At 43.8% G+C, this 17531-nt stretch overlaps 1 protein-coding gene and 1 long non-coding RNA gene across 4 annotated transcripts; one reads left to right on the forward strand and one right to left on the reverse strand.

The window, feature by feature from the left end:
- Positions 1–896: 896 nt before the first annotated feature.
- On the reverse strand, positions 897–2079 carry LOC120644929. Its single transcript, XR_005663992.1, has 3 exons — positions 1777–2079; positions 1370–1622; positions 897–1088 (listed from the first exon to the last, which is right to left on the reverse strand). It is a non-coding gene; the product is annotated as an uncharacterized LOC120644929 (long non-coding RNA).
- Positions 2080–4770: 2691 nt separating this feature from the next.
- Positions 4771–8783, forward strand: LOC120644930 (disease resistance protein RGA5-like). 3 transcript variants are annotated; one of them, XM_039921672.1, is made up of 4 exons: positions 4771–4939; positions 5037–5864; positions 6296–8248; positions 8339–8783. In XM_039921672.1, exons 2-3 carry the CDS (start codon positions 5041–5043, stop codon positions 8238–8240), a joined length of 2769 nt encoding a protein of 922 aa, XP_039777606.1. In that variant the 5' UTR covers positions 4771–4939; positions 5037–5040; the 3' UTR covers positions 8241–8248; positions 8339–8783. The 3 variants fall into 3 exon arrangements, with proteins under 3 accessions (XP_039777606.1, XP_039777608.1, XP_039777607.1); XM_039921674.1 differs by having other exon boundaries at positions 4781–4939; positions 8333–8778; XM_039921673.1 differs by having other exon boundaries at positions 4790–4939; positions 5032–5864.
- Positions 8784–17531: the final 8748 nt, after the last annotated feature.

The raw sequence follows: 17531 nt of genomic DNA on the forward strand, positions 1-17531 counted from the left end.
ACTGTCCGCCATTACTTAGTCAGCTCTCAAACTTAGTCTTTTTCAAATCTTTTCAAAACGCCGTTAGCCCTCATGCATGCAACTAGACATTTTGAGCAAAATGGCACTAAGGACCCGTCAAGCACGAGTACTCGACCCTTCTTGATAGTACGGCTATCTATCCAACAAATCCGGTCACTTTTCATCCACTAAACGCCTTGTGACCGGTAGAAAACAAAAGCCCTATTTTATACCTTTGCCTTGAGCCCGAGCTTTGCTCATCATCTCCAAAACTCCATACGTTCACAACCAAATCTCTTTCATTCGTGGATCAACCTATACTCATTATCTCAAATGAAATCGTTAATCCAAAAACTGTTGTCATTAATTACCAAAACTCGAATTAGGGGTCTAGATGCTTTCAGACAGGAATCAGGCCGAAACATGAAAAATGATTGCCCAAACCGGAAAATTGTTGTTTTAACCGGGAAAAAAACCACGCCAGCTCCGTCACAGGGAACAAGACGTCCGCAGCCGGAAATTTGTCCCCGACCGGAAAAAGGTAGACGCTTGCCCAGCTGGTGGAGAGAAGGCCTTATCCATGCAACCGGAACATGCTGATAGATAAAGAATTACAACCGGAAAAAAAATCTACTCTGAATTTGTGTCCGGAAAGCTTTGCCTGGCGCATGCAGCAGAATACCAGAAGCAGAGATGATCTCGTTATTGGTTTCTTGACCCGAATAAGTATTTGGATTCATCAAAGACTTCTAATAATCTTCGTTTTTTGTCTTGGAGACTCAGTATTCCGGTTTAGAAAAAAAAAATTGTTTCTTGTGCTGTGGATTCGAGTGCTCCCGTTTCGTGTTCTTTGGTTCCATTTCGCTTGAAAATGTTTAATATCACGGCAATGTAAATACAGAACTGGAAATTAGATGCTAAATTTTTGGGAACACACGTCCCTTGTAACAAATACATATTGCTAAAGAAAAAGGAAGAAAGGGTCCATTGACATGATATGATATTATCCTAACTACGTGAGGTGGAGCACCACAAGCCAGTTACGGCAACCATTGGTAATCGCTGGACAGACACACCTCCCTGCAAAGCTGAACAGAAATGAATTAGTTGTTTTTGCAGCTGAAAGTGGTGTAATAAATTTAGAAAATTAGTAGGACTGGAAAGAAGGTAATAATATTTTTATGTGATAAAAGAAATGAAAAATCGATACCGCTACCTACAAAGTTGATAAACAAGAGCAAATCAATTATTTCTGAAACTGAAAACGACAAGGTATCTCATATCAGCATACTCAATTGTGTTAAAATGCGGACACTAATTAATAATCTTCAGGACCTGAAGCTTGAGCATGCGGGTGGCAAGCAGATACCAGATTGACGATTCAGGTTGCAACTGAGAGCAACGCAACTGCACGGGTTGCACAGCTCCGCCGCCTACAACGCCGCGCACCGGATCCGCCTTGATACTCCCCGGCAAGGATCCGGCCAGTCAGCCACTGCCGCCGCCGCGTCTGACGAGATCCCCATCACTCGGACACCCAGATGCGTGCGCGCCTACCAGAGAGGTGGGAGGTCAGCCGCCGCTTAGTCCCCAGGGTCGAAGAACAAGTTGCCGGGTAATCGCTGTCATCCAAATTCCATGTTACCCAACAGCAGATAATTGTATCTAAAGACTGAGGACTACATGGCGTGTGATAGGAGATCAGGTTTGGAAAAGGGAAAGGGGAAAATTCCAGATGCAAGAATTGTAGAGATGTAATGCAAGAAATCAGTGTACCTTGTAGTGGATAGTTGCAGTGTGGATGGGGTCGCCGACTGTCTGGAAGCCGGAGGACTGGGACGCCGATCCTCGCCGCGGAAAAGCACACGCACCGACGAGATGTGCTGATGAATCTGACGAAGGGAAGCCAACTGTACCAGTGAATGGGATCGGCTCCGATGAAGTAGATGCGAGCTGCAGACCTGGGGAGACTGCGGACTGGGCAAGAACCATCGGCGCCGAAATCTGGCGGCAGCAGCGTACGGGATCGATGCCGATGCGGCGGCTTCAACCGCCCGTCGCGTCCGGGCCTCCGGGGAAGGGGACTGGATTTTTATTTTGATAATACCCTTTTGTATTTCTTAGATAAGAAAAATATACAAGTACCCGTACCAAAACAGAAACATACGAAGAGGATACAGGGATAGCTGTTTCCACCAAACTACGCAAAGGACCCTGAACAAAAAAAAATATTACAAAGAGATCCCTAGATCCTTCACGAACCGTCAGCGCTCGAACTTGTCGCCGCCGGACATCGCCGCCAGAGAGGAAGACGAGCACCGCCATGAATCGGAGAAGCTCCATCGCACTCAGGCTTTGGTCGAAGTCGCAGTAGAAAAGGCCATCGGCGGTTGCCCATCGATTGGGGCCGCGCCCCGACTTCTCCAGCTCTTGGATCCGACCTCGCCGTCGACGACTGCCACCATCGAGGGAAAGCCGAGCCGGATCCAACCGCCAAACAACCACATCACCCGCAACCATCTCTGCGCCCTTGAAGCAAAAGAAGGCCAGCAACCACCCCACCAGCCGGAGAGGGAGACATACCAACCTCGGACTCCGAAGCAGAACCATCCCGCGCCCACCGCCGGCATCGGAGTATGCACCAGCGAAGTGAAGAACGGACCAAGAAAGCTTATTCCATAAAAGCAGCAGTACCTCCACCACGCACACGCCGTCAGGAAAGACAGGCTCTCCGCCGTCGCCGGGGACGAAGCAGAGTAGGCACAAATCCGGCGGCGACATGGCCACCGGATACCCAAATCTTAACTACCCTAATAACACCTATACTAAATAGTATCTACAAATCAGACGAAGCTGACCACAGATCGGCCGCCGCCGAACCTTTTCCTCCCCACCCAACGCCAGAGACGACGCCGGGAGGAGGAATCGGCCGGGCGGCGCTGAAAACTAGCTCGCTCGACTTTTCCGCTTGTTTTACTGTAGAGGAGAGGAAGAGTCGAGAGCCCCGGCGGCGTTGTGGAAGGGGACTGGATTAGTGGCGTTGATTTCCGGAACTCATAACTGCCTCCCAGCTTGGGCCAGTAAAAACTTTGAGTACGGCGCGCGTCCCGAAATTTTAAAAATCAAAAGCGCAAGAAAATCCAAAATAATTTCGGTTAAAAGCTTCTTATTTTCGGGTCAGGCTACTTAGGCCCCGTTTGGTTGCGCGACGTAAAAATTTTGAAAAGGCATCTTTCTATATTTGAAGTACTAAACATAGACTAATTATAAAAATAATTACAGAACTCGTCTGTAAATCGCGAGACGAATCTAATGAGCCTAATTAATCCGTCATTATTGGTTGTTTACTGTAGCATTACTGTAGCAATTTAGCGCCTGATTACAGGCTAACTAGGTTCATTAGATTCGTCTCGCCATTTACAGATAGCAGTCGCAATGCGTTTTTTATTTTGTCTAGATTTAAGTCTCCATGCAGGTGTCGGAAAAAAAATTTGGAATTTTGATTTTTGTAACTAAACACGGGCTTAATTTCCTATCAAAAGTTCAAAATTTCCGGTCATGTTGATCAATTTCCGGTTAGAACGTTCTTTTTTGCAGTTGCGGGATGGGTGGTTGGGTGACTTGAGTCTAGCTGGGAACGGACGCAGGTTCGGTCAGACGGAGGGGGTTGGCTGGCGTGTTAAATAGTTATTTAACACCTAGAGTGTTAAATAGGGAATATATATATATAATATTAATGTTTATGACACAAAATAAGTATAGTATGAAAAATATTTCATAACGAATATAACGATACTTATTTAGTACGATAAATATTAGTATTTTTTATATAAATTTGTTCGAACTTGACATATGTTTTAAAATTGCATCCTTTTTTAATATTAATAGATTTTTTTTAAATGACGGCTATATAGTTATATGCTTCGTGGAGATCAATGTGGATAGATCTATATGTAAATCCCACGTAAAAACGTGACCCTAAAATCCAAACATTTGTTGGCACATTAGAGTTTTAGCAAACTCTCCAAAGTTTAAAGATCATATTGTCTGAATGTTAATTGCTTCAATTGAAGAGTGTCTCCTAGCAAAGTCAATATTAAGTAGCAAATATCAATATTAAATGATATGCTACAGCAAATTTACCCACATGGAAATAGAGAAAAGAAGATACAGCCAGTAGCGAACGAGCCGTAGCTCGCTTGGCAAGCTTGCCAGGTGCGCGAACGAGCCCGCGTTCGATTCCCAGTGGGACCGAGCATAGAGTGTGCGTGTGTGCGCATGAGTTTGTTGGGTAGACCCATTCCGAAATTATTTGGACAGCTTTGTGCTTCTGGCTGTTTTAAAAAAAAAATATGGCCACTATGAGAGGGGCTAGAAAAAGCTGTCACGAGTAGGGACCCGGTGCAAGGGTTTTGTTTGGTTCCGTAAGATTACTAGCGTGCACACTTCCCAGAAAAAAAATCTTGCATGCATGAAGTACTAAATGAAATCTATTTGCAAAATTTTTTATGAATGGGTGTAACTTTTCGCGACGAATCTAATGACAGTAACCATCCTCTAATCGCGCGGTCAAAGACCTCGTTAGATTCTTTATGATCACTAGCACAGGGGTTCTGAAGTTGATTTTATAAACTGATTTTGTTTAATACTGTAATTAACAAAAATATTATTATTACTGGCGGTAGGAAGCATGCCAAACAAGGCAAAGAAGGAGGTGGCCTGGCAGGTGGAAGAGATAATTAATGCCGTGGTGGACCATCAGGGTAACCTGTCCCCTCCCATCTGTTCTAGTACTAACTTAGCGAGCAGCAACCCGGAAGCGGCTTGGAAGAAGAAAAAAAAAAAGGGGCGGCTGCGGCTCGTCCGCTTGATCCGTTGACCCCGACGGGAAGCCGGATCCGGCGAGAAGGGGATCGTGATTCGCGACCAGCGGTGGCCTGTAAGTTCTATCTCGCACTCTTCCGTCGTTTATGCCCATCCAAATAGCTCCTAGCTATACATACAGCAGCCTCACTCCTTGCGTTTGCCCAGCACAGATCCATGGAGATTGCAAAGGGGACACTGTCGAGTGTCATCACCAAGCTTGGTGTTCTCCTCACCGAGGAGTACAAACCGCTAAGGGGGGTGAAGGGAGAGATCAGGTTTCTCCAATCTGAGCTCGAGAGCATGAAGGGTGCCCTCGAGAAGGTCTCCAATACACCGCCAGACCAGCTTGACATTCAGGACAAGATCTGGGTCAGGGATTTGAGAGAGCTATCCTATGATATAGAGGACTATATTGACACGTTCATGGTGCGTGTGAAGGGCGATAAGTCAGCCAAGCGGCCCAGCTTCAAGAATTTGGTTCATAAAAGTTTGATTAAAAATGTTAGGATTCGACATAGGTTGGCTACTGATATAAGAGGCATCAAGAGCCGTATCGCTGAAGTGCAGGAGAGGCGGCTAAGGTACGATGTTAACAATGGTGTTGCTAAGCCTACAATAGCTACTGTGGACCCACGTTTATTTGCTCAGTACACAGAGGCAAAAGAGCTTGTCGGAATTGGCCACTCAAGTGATGAACTAATTAAGGTATTGATGGATGGGAATAGATTTCCCTTGCAGCAAGGCAAGATAGTTTCCATTGTTGGATTTGGAGGCCTTGGAAAGACAACTCTTGCGAAACATGTGTATGAGAAGATTAGAGGACTTTTTGATTGTTGTGCTTTTGTTTCGGTGTCTCAAACTCCTGACTTACATAAATTGTTCATGGCCATCCTCTATCAACTTGATTGGAATAAATACGATGATAGTTTTTTTAATGAAACTTTTTTAGACGAGCAGGGACTCATCAATGAACTCAGAGAATTCCTTGGACATAAAAGGTATGGAAGCACGAAGCATCCCTGCCATTAGTACATATGTACATATTATTATTATTTTTGCCATGGTTAAATTTTGCTCTCCAATCATAATACTAGGTCCTAGATCTAAATAAAGTTAAAATGTGCATGCATATGCATGATGCATTTCCTAATTAAATAAAAATACAACCACTTATGTGTTTTAACATCATTGTTAAGTGGAAATAATATTTCCAATTACAATGATTTTTCCCCAGTTGTCAATTTTTTCCTAGCTTTTGACTAAGAGTCAGAGTTTCTTCTTTTGTCTATGGACATGTTAATCTAGTCTCACTCATCAATTTGTTAGTAATGTTCCTATTAGCTTAATTTGCACAATTTGGTACATGAACAATAATAGAACTTCCCATCATAATTTCATTAGTTTATGCTAATAAGTTGCCTCCTTGTAGGTATTTTGTTGTTCTTGATGACTTATGGGATATCTCAGTTTGGAAAATGATTAGATGTGCTTTGCCTGATAATGATGTTGGATACAAAATTATCACAACGACACGTATTTTAGATGTTGCTCATCAAGTTGGTGGTGCTTACAAGTTGAAACCACTTTCACATAATGACTGCCGAAAATTGTTGTACATAAGAATATTTGGTAATGAAAATAAGGACAACATTGATGGCATAGAAAAATGTCCGGATGAGGATCTGGCTGAAGTATCTGAGAGAATACTACAGAAATGTGGTGGTGTGCCTTTGGCTATTGTTACAATGGCTAGTCTGCTAGCCTCTAAGGCAAGAAATAAGATTGATTGGTATGATGTGTACAACTCTATTGGTACCGGTCTTCAAAATAGTGATTTGGAGGATATGAGAAAGATATTGTCACTTAGCTATTATGCAATGCCCTCCCATCTGAGAATTTGCTTATTATATTTAAGCATGTTTCCAGAAGATTATAAAATTGAAAAAGATTGTTTGATATGGATGTGGATAGCTGAAGGCTTTATCCAATGTGAAAACCAAGGTAAGAGCCTATTTGCAATTGGAGAGAGTTACTTCAATGAGCTCATAAACAGAAGTATGATCCAACCTATATATGATGAGTGCACTGGCTTGATATATTCATGTCAAGTACATGATATGATGCACGATCTTATTTGCTCCTTGTCAAGTGAAGAAAATTTTGTTTCTATACTGAATACTGGGTACGACACGTCTGCATCAAAGATATTTCGGAGGTTGTCTCTTCAATATGGTAAGGATGATAATGCTATGCCTCAACATACTACAAGCATGCAACGTGTAAGGTCAGCTATTGTCTTTCCGTCTGCATTTTGTGTAATGCCGGTCCTTACAAAATTCAATTTATTACGTGTCCTGAACTTACAAGATTGTGATATTTCACGAGGTTACAGCCTCGAGTACCTTGAGAATTTATTTTACTTGAGGTACCTAGGATTATGTGGCACACACATTTCTCAGCTTCCTGAAGAAATAGGAAACCTAGAATTTCTACAAACTTTGGATGTGAGGGGCAACAATATGTTTAGCTTGCCGTCAACTATTGTTCAGCTCACAAACTTGATGTGCCTGTACATTGATGAGTTTACAAGAGTGCCAAATGGGATTGGGAGCCTAACAAATCTTGAAGTGCTGTCAACTTTAGACATTACTGTCTCCATGGACATTATAGAAGAGTTGGGCCAGCTAATGGAACTGAGGGTGCTTCATATTTTGCTGTTCATTGGCTGGAGTGGGAAGCTGGTGGAGTGCCTATGCAAGCTGCAAAATATCGAATATCTATACATCAAGATCTTTGGAGATCATCAATCAGACTTTTGTGGATTGGATGCCTGGGTTGCCCCTAGACATCTCTATAGATTGGATATAGAATGGCCATGCTGGTTCTCAACACTGCCAGCATGGATGAATCAGTCTTATCTACTGGACCTTGTATACCTATCCATTGCTGTGAGGGATTTAGGGCAGATCAATCTCGAAACCCTTGGGAGGTTGGGATCTCTCCGTCTGCTACAACTGTCTGTGGATCCAAAAAATCTTGGAACCCTTGGGGGATTTATCATTGGTGCTGGATTATTCCCATGCCTTGTATTCTTCCAGTTCGGGGGATCTATAGGGCCTATTGTGTTTCAGCAAGGAGCTATGCCGAGGCTGGAAATTCTTAACTTTGAGTTCTGTGTACAGGCGGCTAGACAAATCACCTGCAATGGTGATGGTCTTGAGTTGGGCCTTGGAAACCTGTCGTCACTCAAGGATGTCAAAATTTATTTGCGTTCTAGAGGCGCTAGCAAGGAAGATGTAAACGAATTGGTGGCTGCACTGAGGCATGCAGTTGAAATCCATCCCAATCTTCCCAAGCATCAGATATGCGGATGAAACTCCAGGTGTGCCATATCTCTGGCTGTTTATTGTTTAATTTCTTTCTTCTTCGGATCCCGTTCACCTTTCATCTGACCTTAACTTCTTAGTTTCAGATGAATGATGGACTGGACTAGAATACAGATGTCTATATTTGCCGATCACCAAATATATCTGAAATCCATGCAAACTGGTCAACTTTTTAATTTATATGTCCGCAAGGAAAGATGAAGATATGCTGGGTGCAATCATCATCATGGACTGGAGAATAGATTTTTAGTTATATCCAATCATCACCATTGCAGGATGACTCCGAACTGACCCTATGAGTAGATGAATCCTGCTTGGCTTCAAGGTCGATGGACCTTTTCGGCTCCATTAATTGTGGGCCTTTTGTTTTTTTTCCTATTAACTTTTACTGTTAGCCTGGAGTCGGTAAGCATTTGTATGATGATTTGGACTGATGCCTTTTCTTTAAATGGCCTGAAATAAGTTTTTATCCGCTATCAAAAAAATGAGTACATGATTATGTGTATAAAATCATTCTACCTTTTCATTTTCTAAGTGCCGATGTTTGTTTACTGATGTGCCCATGTAAATTTTCTCAAGAACAATGGGTCAAGAAAATTGTGGGAGTGAGTGTGCGTGTGTTGTGAGCGTCTCCATTATTCTATGTAATCTCAAAAAAAATTGTATGGCTCTGTGATTGTGAATCTGGAATAGGGTCTATCTTTAATTTTCAAAATATAGGCTTCAAAAAAATTGATGAAATCTCACTCGTGGCATCTGCTGTTGGTACACTATTAAAAAATCAATAATCACCGTCGGTTGCCAACCTGACATCACACTAGTATAGAACCGAGCTTCTGTCCCGGTTGAAAAACCCCATCAGTCCCGGTTTTCTAGCTTGGACTGTGAATCCGGGATCAAAGGCCCCGCTTTTTAGTCCGATGTCAGTCAATTGGGACCGAAGATGAACTCCACTTTAGTCCCGGTTAGTATCTTTTTTTTTCTTTCCTTTTCTTTTATGGTTTCTTTTTCATTCAATTCTTTTTCATTTTAAATATTTTTTGTATACATATTATGCGCTACTACTGTACGTCCATAAACTATACATATATTTTAAAATGAAAATAAAACTAATTAACAAGAACTTGTATATTACAATGAGATCATTTCCATTCATTAAGTCAATACAAACCATTATATATAATTTAAATCAAGTCAATATAAACCAGATGTTCAAATACACATCAAAGTTCATGCATCACCAAGTTTGATTAGATCATATCATGAACTCGGTGAAGTGTAGGTTTCCGATTTTGTATGATAAAATATCATTGATATAGAGCAACGCATTAACTAGTACCCTCTCCCTAGCTTCACAAGTATGAGCACAGGGTCTACTAACAACGATTAGCAATGGTTGAGAATTAACTGGGCCAGGTTCCCTGCTAGTCACAAGCAGCTTTTCCTGGAATCCTTGTGTAGTGAGCGTTAGCCCAGCATATTCCTATGTATAATCCAATCGATACATTGTCTGGTTTGGAATGGCTTCAAAGCTACAACCTGCTTAGGTTAGCCCTATGAACCAAGTTTGGTGGCGGTAGATGGAAAATTATATTGTTTTAATGTGATGAAAAACTCATTATTCATATTAATGTGATGGAAAAAATCATTTCATGTCGAAAATAAATAATTTCAAATATTTTATTTAAGTATTTCATTTTTTGCATTATCAAAATTGTAATTATAATTTACAGCATGTTAAATATTTGTAGGGTGAAACAAAAGAATTCAAGTTACAAATTTTTCTTCTGTATGTCAAAGCAAACCAATCTATAAAATTTGTTTTGTAATTTTTGGACTTATATTTTATTTACTACGCAATTAACAATTGTCAACATTTTTATAAAAGAAATATAAAACAAAAACAAGTAGTATACACAATTTTAGCGAGAAACGAAACTGCAGGGTCTATAGGAGGGCCGCAATTTTGCGGCCCGCCAAAATTGACATTAGTCCTGTGTCGAGCTACCACCTGCGATGAAAGGGTCTTTGGTCCCGGTTGGTGGCACCAGCGGGGACTAAAGGGACACCAGCGGGCACTAAAGGTCCCTTTAGTCTGGCTCCCCCTGGGACTAAAGATGCCTGCCCCTATGTATATGCTAGTGCCAATCTCCCTTCTCCCTTTAGTTCTTCATCGAGATCTCATCGAACACCTGAGAGAAGCACTGCCACTGCTGCCACGTCTTCTCACCATCCTCCTAGAGCCTCATCCTCCCGCGGCCCCGTCCGGAGCGGGTAACCTCGCCATCATCCCTGCCTCCTTGTCTAGCTCCGCGCTCTTACCCTACCGTGCACCGCCCGCAGCTCATCCGCTCCCACACGCGCCGCAGCCATCCTTGTCCCTGGCCAGCCATGTCGTTCTCGCCGCCCACTGCCCCGCCACCCAGACCTGTCCTGCTCAGTCATACTACACAGCCCCGTCGAACCTCCCACCGCCGTGTGTGAGTGCGCGTGTGTGTGATGTGTAGTTTAGATAGAAAAGATCACTACTACAAAAAATAATTTATCGTGAACTTTTTTAAACACCTCGGAGGCGGGCAAGAGTTTGAACTGCCTCAGTTAAGGTGGTTATTTTTATTAACTGAGGCGGTTAAAAAAACCGCCTCGCAAAATGGATTAACCGAGGTGGGCACTATTAAAATGCCCGCCTCAGTTAATATTGATTAACCAAGGCGGTTGCTTTAAAGAAAACGCCTCAGTTAATGCTTTTTGCCTGCCATATTCTTTTTAGTGGACCGTCCGCTCCCCCAGGGCAGACCGTCCGCCTTTCAAGACGTTCGGACATCCAAACGTTTACACGGAGCAGACGTTCGGATGTCTAAAAGGCGGATGGTCCGCCCTGGGGAGGGCGGACCGTCTGCCTTTCAAGACGTTCAGACATCTGAACGTTTGCATGGAGCAGACGTTCGGATGTCTGAAAGGCAGATGGTCCGCCATGGGGGGCGGACGGTCCACGGACAGTCTACGATATAAGTATGTCAAGAGTTAGGGTTTCGTTTAGTCATCTCTCTTCGTCTCCCTCTCTCCTCTCTTCCTCCGACTCGGGCATTCGGCGCCCTCCGCTCCCTCCCCTCCCGGTGGTGCTTGGAGCAGTAGCAGCAGCGGCAGCCCAGCTCCCTCCCCTCGCTCGCTAAATCCGGCGGGGGCAAGCACGGCGGCAGGGGCTGGCGGGGCCGAGCGCGGCGGCGGCCTCCCCAGATCTGGCTGGGGCGAGGTCAGAGGCGAGGTCGACGGCCTCCACATTGACGTCGATGGCGGGCGAGCGCGGTGCCCTCTCCTCTCGTCCTCCTCCTGCTCGCCCCGGCGCCGTCCGGATCCGGCGGCGACGGCGGATCCAGTCCCCTTCTTCCCCACGGACGGGGGATCCGGCGGCTGGCGCGGGCGAGGCGGCGGGGCCAGATCCGTTGACTTGGAGCGGCGGGCGGGCAGCGGGACGCGGCGCGGCGGCCGGATGCGGGACGCGGCGGCGGCCGGCGGGCGCAGCGGCGGGTGGCCGACGGCGGTCGATGGGCTTGACAGGCCCATGGATGGGCTTGGCGGGCCTGTCCACGGGTTTTCTATTTTTTTTGTTTTTTCATTCCATTTACCGAGGCGGGCAGGGAAACCACCTCGATTAAGGCCATGATTAACCGTGACGTTCGCTCCGAGGTGGTTGCAAAAACCACCTCGGTTAATGCTTTTTGCCCGCCTTCATAAAGATTTTTGTAGTAGTGAATATATATGATTATTTGCATATAAAAATATAGGAAAAAATAGATAGAAAAATTGGAAAAAAACAGATTATTATTTGCATAGTTTAGGAAATAGAAAAATTGTAGGAGTGTAGTATTATATATCTTATTTGCATATATAGTTGTAGAAAACATATAGAAAAATAGATGAATTTTGATATATTAAATTTAGTGATATTTTGTATATATATGAATTTTGATATATGAAAAAATTGAATTTAGTAATATGAATTTTGATATATTGTATATATGAATTTTGATATATTAACTTTAGTGATATGAATTTTGATATATTGTACATATGAATTTTTATTTATTGACTTTGGTAATCGGCAAATATAGACATCTGTATTCTAGTCCAGCCCATCATTCATCTGAAACTAAGATAGAAGTTAAGGTCAGATGAAAGGTGAACGGGATCGGAAGAAGAACGAAATTAAACAACAAACAGCCAGAGATATGGCACACCTGGAGTTTCATCCGCATATCTGATGCTTTTTTTTTTTGGGCAATCCCCATATCTGATGCTTGGGAAGATTAGGATGGATTTCAACTGCATGCCTCAGCGCAGCCTCCAATTCGTTTACATCTTCCTTGCTAGCGCCTCTAGAACGCAAGTAAATTTTGACATCCTTGAGTGACGACAGGTTTCCAAGGCCCAACTCAGGACCATCACCATTGCATATAAAGATAAAAACTCAAGAGAGGAAAACATAGTAATTGGTAGGTGCAATTAATTTTTTTAGCGAGAGAAAGATGATTGCCAAAGAATATTGTTAGTGTGCGGTGCATAGTTTGTTTTGATAACAGGTAGAACAGAAAATTGAAAGTCGCTGGATGTCACAGACTACAACAGAAATAATGAAATATTTAAAAAAGATCCAGTGTACACCACCTGTTCAAAGGATCGCTGAGCCCTACCCCTCCACAGTGATATAGTTCTATATTCCTGAAATTAGCAGAATTTGTACCTGGTATTATTACTTAAAAGTTCAAGGAGAAAAGATAAATGGCCGCGAAAAACTTACAATGATCCCCCGAATAACGTAATGTCTGGGAAGAGAATTCTCTGCGAAAACTTCATTGCCGAATTTATCAATAAGTTCTGTGAAATGCTTCTTCTCCTACATAAGCAACCAATATGATTGATACGTGTGGAAGTGTTGAACATATAAGGTATTGTTATTTTTTTTAAAAAAAAGCATACCCAGTGGATACGGCAATTGTTGACGTAAAAAAAAACCACCTGCTTCAAGCTCAGTCATCAAATTTGTGAGGCGATCTTTAAGCTGAAACGTTTAGTACTGTACAATTTTAGAATCAATCTAATCAAGAAAGAAAGGCCATAAAAGGAGTTCATATTCCCAAACTTTGCTAGATTTCTCAAGCTAAATACATCAATGAGGAAACAAATAAACCTTAGAGCGGTAAGGAACTGGGAGGACAACGAGCGAGAAAGACTCCTAAAACACTTCTAAATTAATGAGCTAGCCTCACTAGACTAAACCTTGCTTCTAACTAGTTATCGGAAACCTAGAGCTTACTTCGACGGTTGGAAGAGGAAGGACTGCAGAGAGGGATGAGAGGGGAATCCGACGGCAATCTGCTACTACTGCTATGAAAACAGCCAAACGTGATGGGCTACAAGGGACGGACAGAGCTGTTACCACCTACCGCCTACCACACTGTTCCGTGGTGTGGAACATACTTCTTATCTAACACTAAGCCAGATACTATGTCTGCACTTGGCGTTAGGATTTCTCTTGAGGCCTTCAAGATAAATCCTCTTCAACCTAGGGAACTCACTTTAGCCCCATAGTCCGAGCGAGAAAACCCGTAAGGTAAGATCCCGATAAACAAGATAAATAACAAAGCCTAGGCTAGAGGGAAGAACTTCCACACACAAGTTGGATAACTTAGAAAGATAAATAAATGCGGAAAGTAAAGCTGACTCGAAAAGATAAATAAGATAAATTATATTGATAAATGTCAAAGAGAAAGATACAAGAGCTATACCATACTTCCGAAGACGACTCCGGAATCCCGAGACAATCTCGACTCGACTCGAACTCCTAGACTACTAAACCTAACTCTAGAAAGTGAAAATGAGAAGAGAACTCCTTCGTGTGCCCTTTACAAGCTGTGATGCCCCTCTATTTATAGTGTGGAGGTGCTGAGGAGAACGTCGGTAAAACAGTTGTGGTAGTTGCATAGATCCTAAGCCGGCCGGCCTCATCCAGGCCGCCCGGCCTGGATGGTGGCCAAGTGGCACCGTCCTTCTCCTGGATGGTCTTGATGCTATCCTCTTGTCAGTGGAGGTGGCGTCTGTCCGAAGCAGCGCAGTTAGAGGCCGACTGGCCTGGTTAAGGCTGGTCATCCTGACTCTGGCACGTCTCGTCCCTCCGTTGCACCGTCTTGATGATCAATGCTTGTATGTCATCCAGGGAGGTGGTTCTCAGGTGTTTGCCCGAGTCTTGCGTGCATGTGGGCACTTCAATCCAAGGTGAGTGCCTTTCGGATCATTGGATCAAACCGCCTTCAAGTGCACGGCTCAGGATTAGTTTGAGTGTATTTTCTTCAACCTAGATCGATGATGTGGCCATTCGTGTGAGTGCCAAGCCGGCCGGCCTAGGGGAGGCCGGTCGGCCTGTGTTTTCACCCGTTTTGCCTGAAATTTATTCCACGTACTCCTACAATCACAACTCATCCAAAACTTATGGAACTTTATTAGAATAAACAAAATATGTATGGAACATGATGCAAAGCTCTATTTATTTCTGAGAAGTTAACGAACAAAGTGTGATTCAATGGCCATCAACAAGTATGAGCACAGGGTCTACTAACGACAATTAGCAATGGTAGAGAATTAACTGGGCCAAGTTCCCCGCTAGTCACAAGCCTCCGGTTTGTCTATTTTGCAAAAAGGGCCTCCAGTTTTCTAAAAATTACAACTAAACCTAGCTCATCCCGATGGTATAGTACCCACATTCATATATTTTTCACGTAGGACTTCAAACTAATATTTATTTTGACACGACGAAGAAGAAATTCGTGCTGCCATCTTTACAACCCCCCACCCCCCCCCGAGGTACTTTTCCAATAACCCCCTCCCGCAACACCCAACCCTAACCCCCTCTCTCTCCTCCCTGGCTCCCCACCACCCTCTCTCTCTCCCTCTCTCTCCTCTCTGCCTCCCCACCGCCACCTCCCCTCCCCTTCTCCCTCATCGCCTGCCTCCATCGCCCCTCCTCGTCGCCGCTCCTCCTGCCTCCACCGCCGCCGGCCGCTCCCGCGGGATCTAGATCGCCAGCAGGATGGGGAGTTGGCGACGGCGTGGAGGTCCACGGTGGTGGGGGTCAGCGAGAGGGAGAGCATGAGCGGGGTGCAGAGGAGGAAGACGTGCGAGAAGAGACGGAGGAAGTGGAGCGGGCTACGGCAGTGGAGGTGACACGTGAGGTTCGGCAGCACGAGCGGCTCGAGGGAGGCCCGCGTCGCGTTGACCAGAGGCAACGCCGCGACAGGCGGGAGGTGCTCCGTTGCGAGCCGCTCGAACCGATAGCTGGCCGCGTCGCTGTCGGCGGCGAGGGCGGCGGGCGGCTGCGCATCGCCTGTGTAACATCCCATAATTTTTACGGAATGCTATATATTCCAAAAATATGAGTTTTGAAAAACTTTTTGTGTGGGAGTGTTACTAGCTAGGATCACCTAAGGAATAATGCTAACCTTCCCAAAATTCCTAGAATTTCAAACTTCATTTAATACAAGGACATGAATGTTAGTATGAAATATTTGGGTTTTATTTGACTTTTATTGGCTCTACTTGTTTCAAATTTATTTGGATGATTTTTGTTTGAAATTGGGTAGTACTTAATTTGAATCTGGCCATTCAAATTAAATACAAACACAAACAAAACCCTAACTTCCTTCTGGGCCCAAACCCCAAAACCCGCCGGCACCACTGTTGACGCTCGCTAACGACTCATTTCAGGCATCATCTTAAGCCTAAAATCATGAGAATAAAGTCTCATACCTGCTGATGTTATCCAGAAAGAGCCAATTCCACGTTTGCTCTTAGAAATATTGCTATATCGGAATTCGGGCAGAAATGCAGGTAAAACAGGCTAAGCGTCAAGATACAAACCCGACCATCAGAGCAAGCCATCAGCTCCTGCATGAGCATATGAAAGACGAGCGTCAACACTAGTGGTAGGAGTTATTACTAACGAGTTCCACAAAGTGTTGGTGTACATTTATGTGCAGGTGCTTATGCTTGGAAATGAGAGGAGAATGCAGCCCAAAAGCAAGGTGACACGTCGTTGATCTGAGGCAACAACTTCTCGACGAATCAGACGCATTCACGAGGATCTACAGGCCCACCAGAGCTACCAAACCGACTTAAGACAGGCCCTTACCCATATACATGACAAGGGGACCCATATGCAAGAGTTATCATGGTCGAGCTTATGACCAGAAACAAAGCACTGCCGGGAGATAGCCCGGACTATTATTTATTTATTTACTTATTTATTTCCCTTTCAATAAAAAGCAAGAGCATGTTCTAGGATATAGTTTTCCTTCGGGTATTTTTGGTCGCTAACCTTTCTAGGGGAAGATCAAGTAGAATGATGGACAAGCAATACCTACGAACATGAGAGCTGCACCAACTACAACACCTCGATATGCCTTGATGAAGGAACAACTACAGAAGGAGACTTGAACTCCATACACTTGAAGTTTGCAAACTCCAAGTGTGGGGGAGGTATGTGAGTGCCCCGAAGTAAGTTCTTTTCTCACTTCATATCTTGTCTTAGAATTGGTGTATGTCCTCGTATCTTGCTCTATAAAAAAATGAAAAAAAATGAGAGGAGTTGCCATGGTGACAATATTATCTCCATCAACAAAATGCCGTGGTAAGTACTCTCAATGTCCTGGTTTCGACATTAAACAAAGCCCTGCCGGGAGGTCGCCCGAGGATCATCAGGTTCGTGCTCATGCCTATCTCCCTTCGAATAATGCTCAATCATGCTTCGTGCTCCCTTTATCTGTTCTCATATGCTCTAGTTTGAATGTATGATTGCAACATACATTCATAGGCTTTTTAAATCAAGCATGGTGTTTGGGTTAAAATGTCCTCTTCAGTCAACTAGACCTCGTGTCTAGATTGATTGACGTTCTTGGAGTTAATACTTGTATAGATATTGGTTGCATATGTGGACTAACCCCTGCAAAAATCTCCAAATCCAATTGGGTGAGTCAGTGAGCTGAATTCAAATGGGAAGGTAAGTAGAGGTTCTTGGATTAATGTTGCACAACATACTCATGTTGATGTAATCTTGATTCAGCCTCGCTTGAGTAAGTATCACGGTGAGATTAAATTTTAGTTTCAATAAATTTTAGGAGCTCCCTGGTTCTTAAAACCGGTAGAGCTATTAGTTTGTTTCCATATTTTTGTTTTTGAATAAGCACCAGGTACAAGAACAAGTGTGGGGGAGATCTCTCGGAACCTTCA

Source organism: Panicum virgatum, chromosome 8K (assembly GCF_016808335.1).
Source record: "Panicum virgatum strain AP13 chromosome 8K, P.virgatum_v5, whole genome shotgun sequence".
Taxonomy (NCBI): domain Eukaryota; kingdom Viridiplantae; phylum Streptophyta; class Magnoliopsida; order Poales; family Poaceae; genus Panicum; species Panicum virgatum.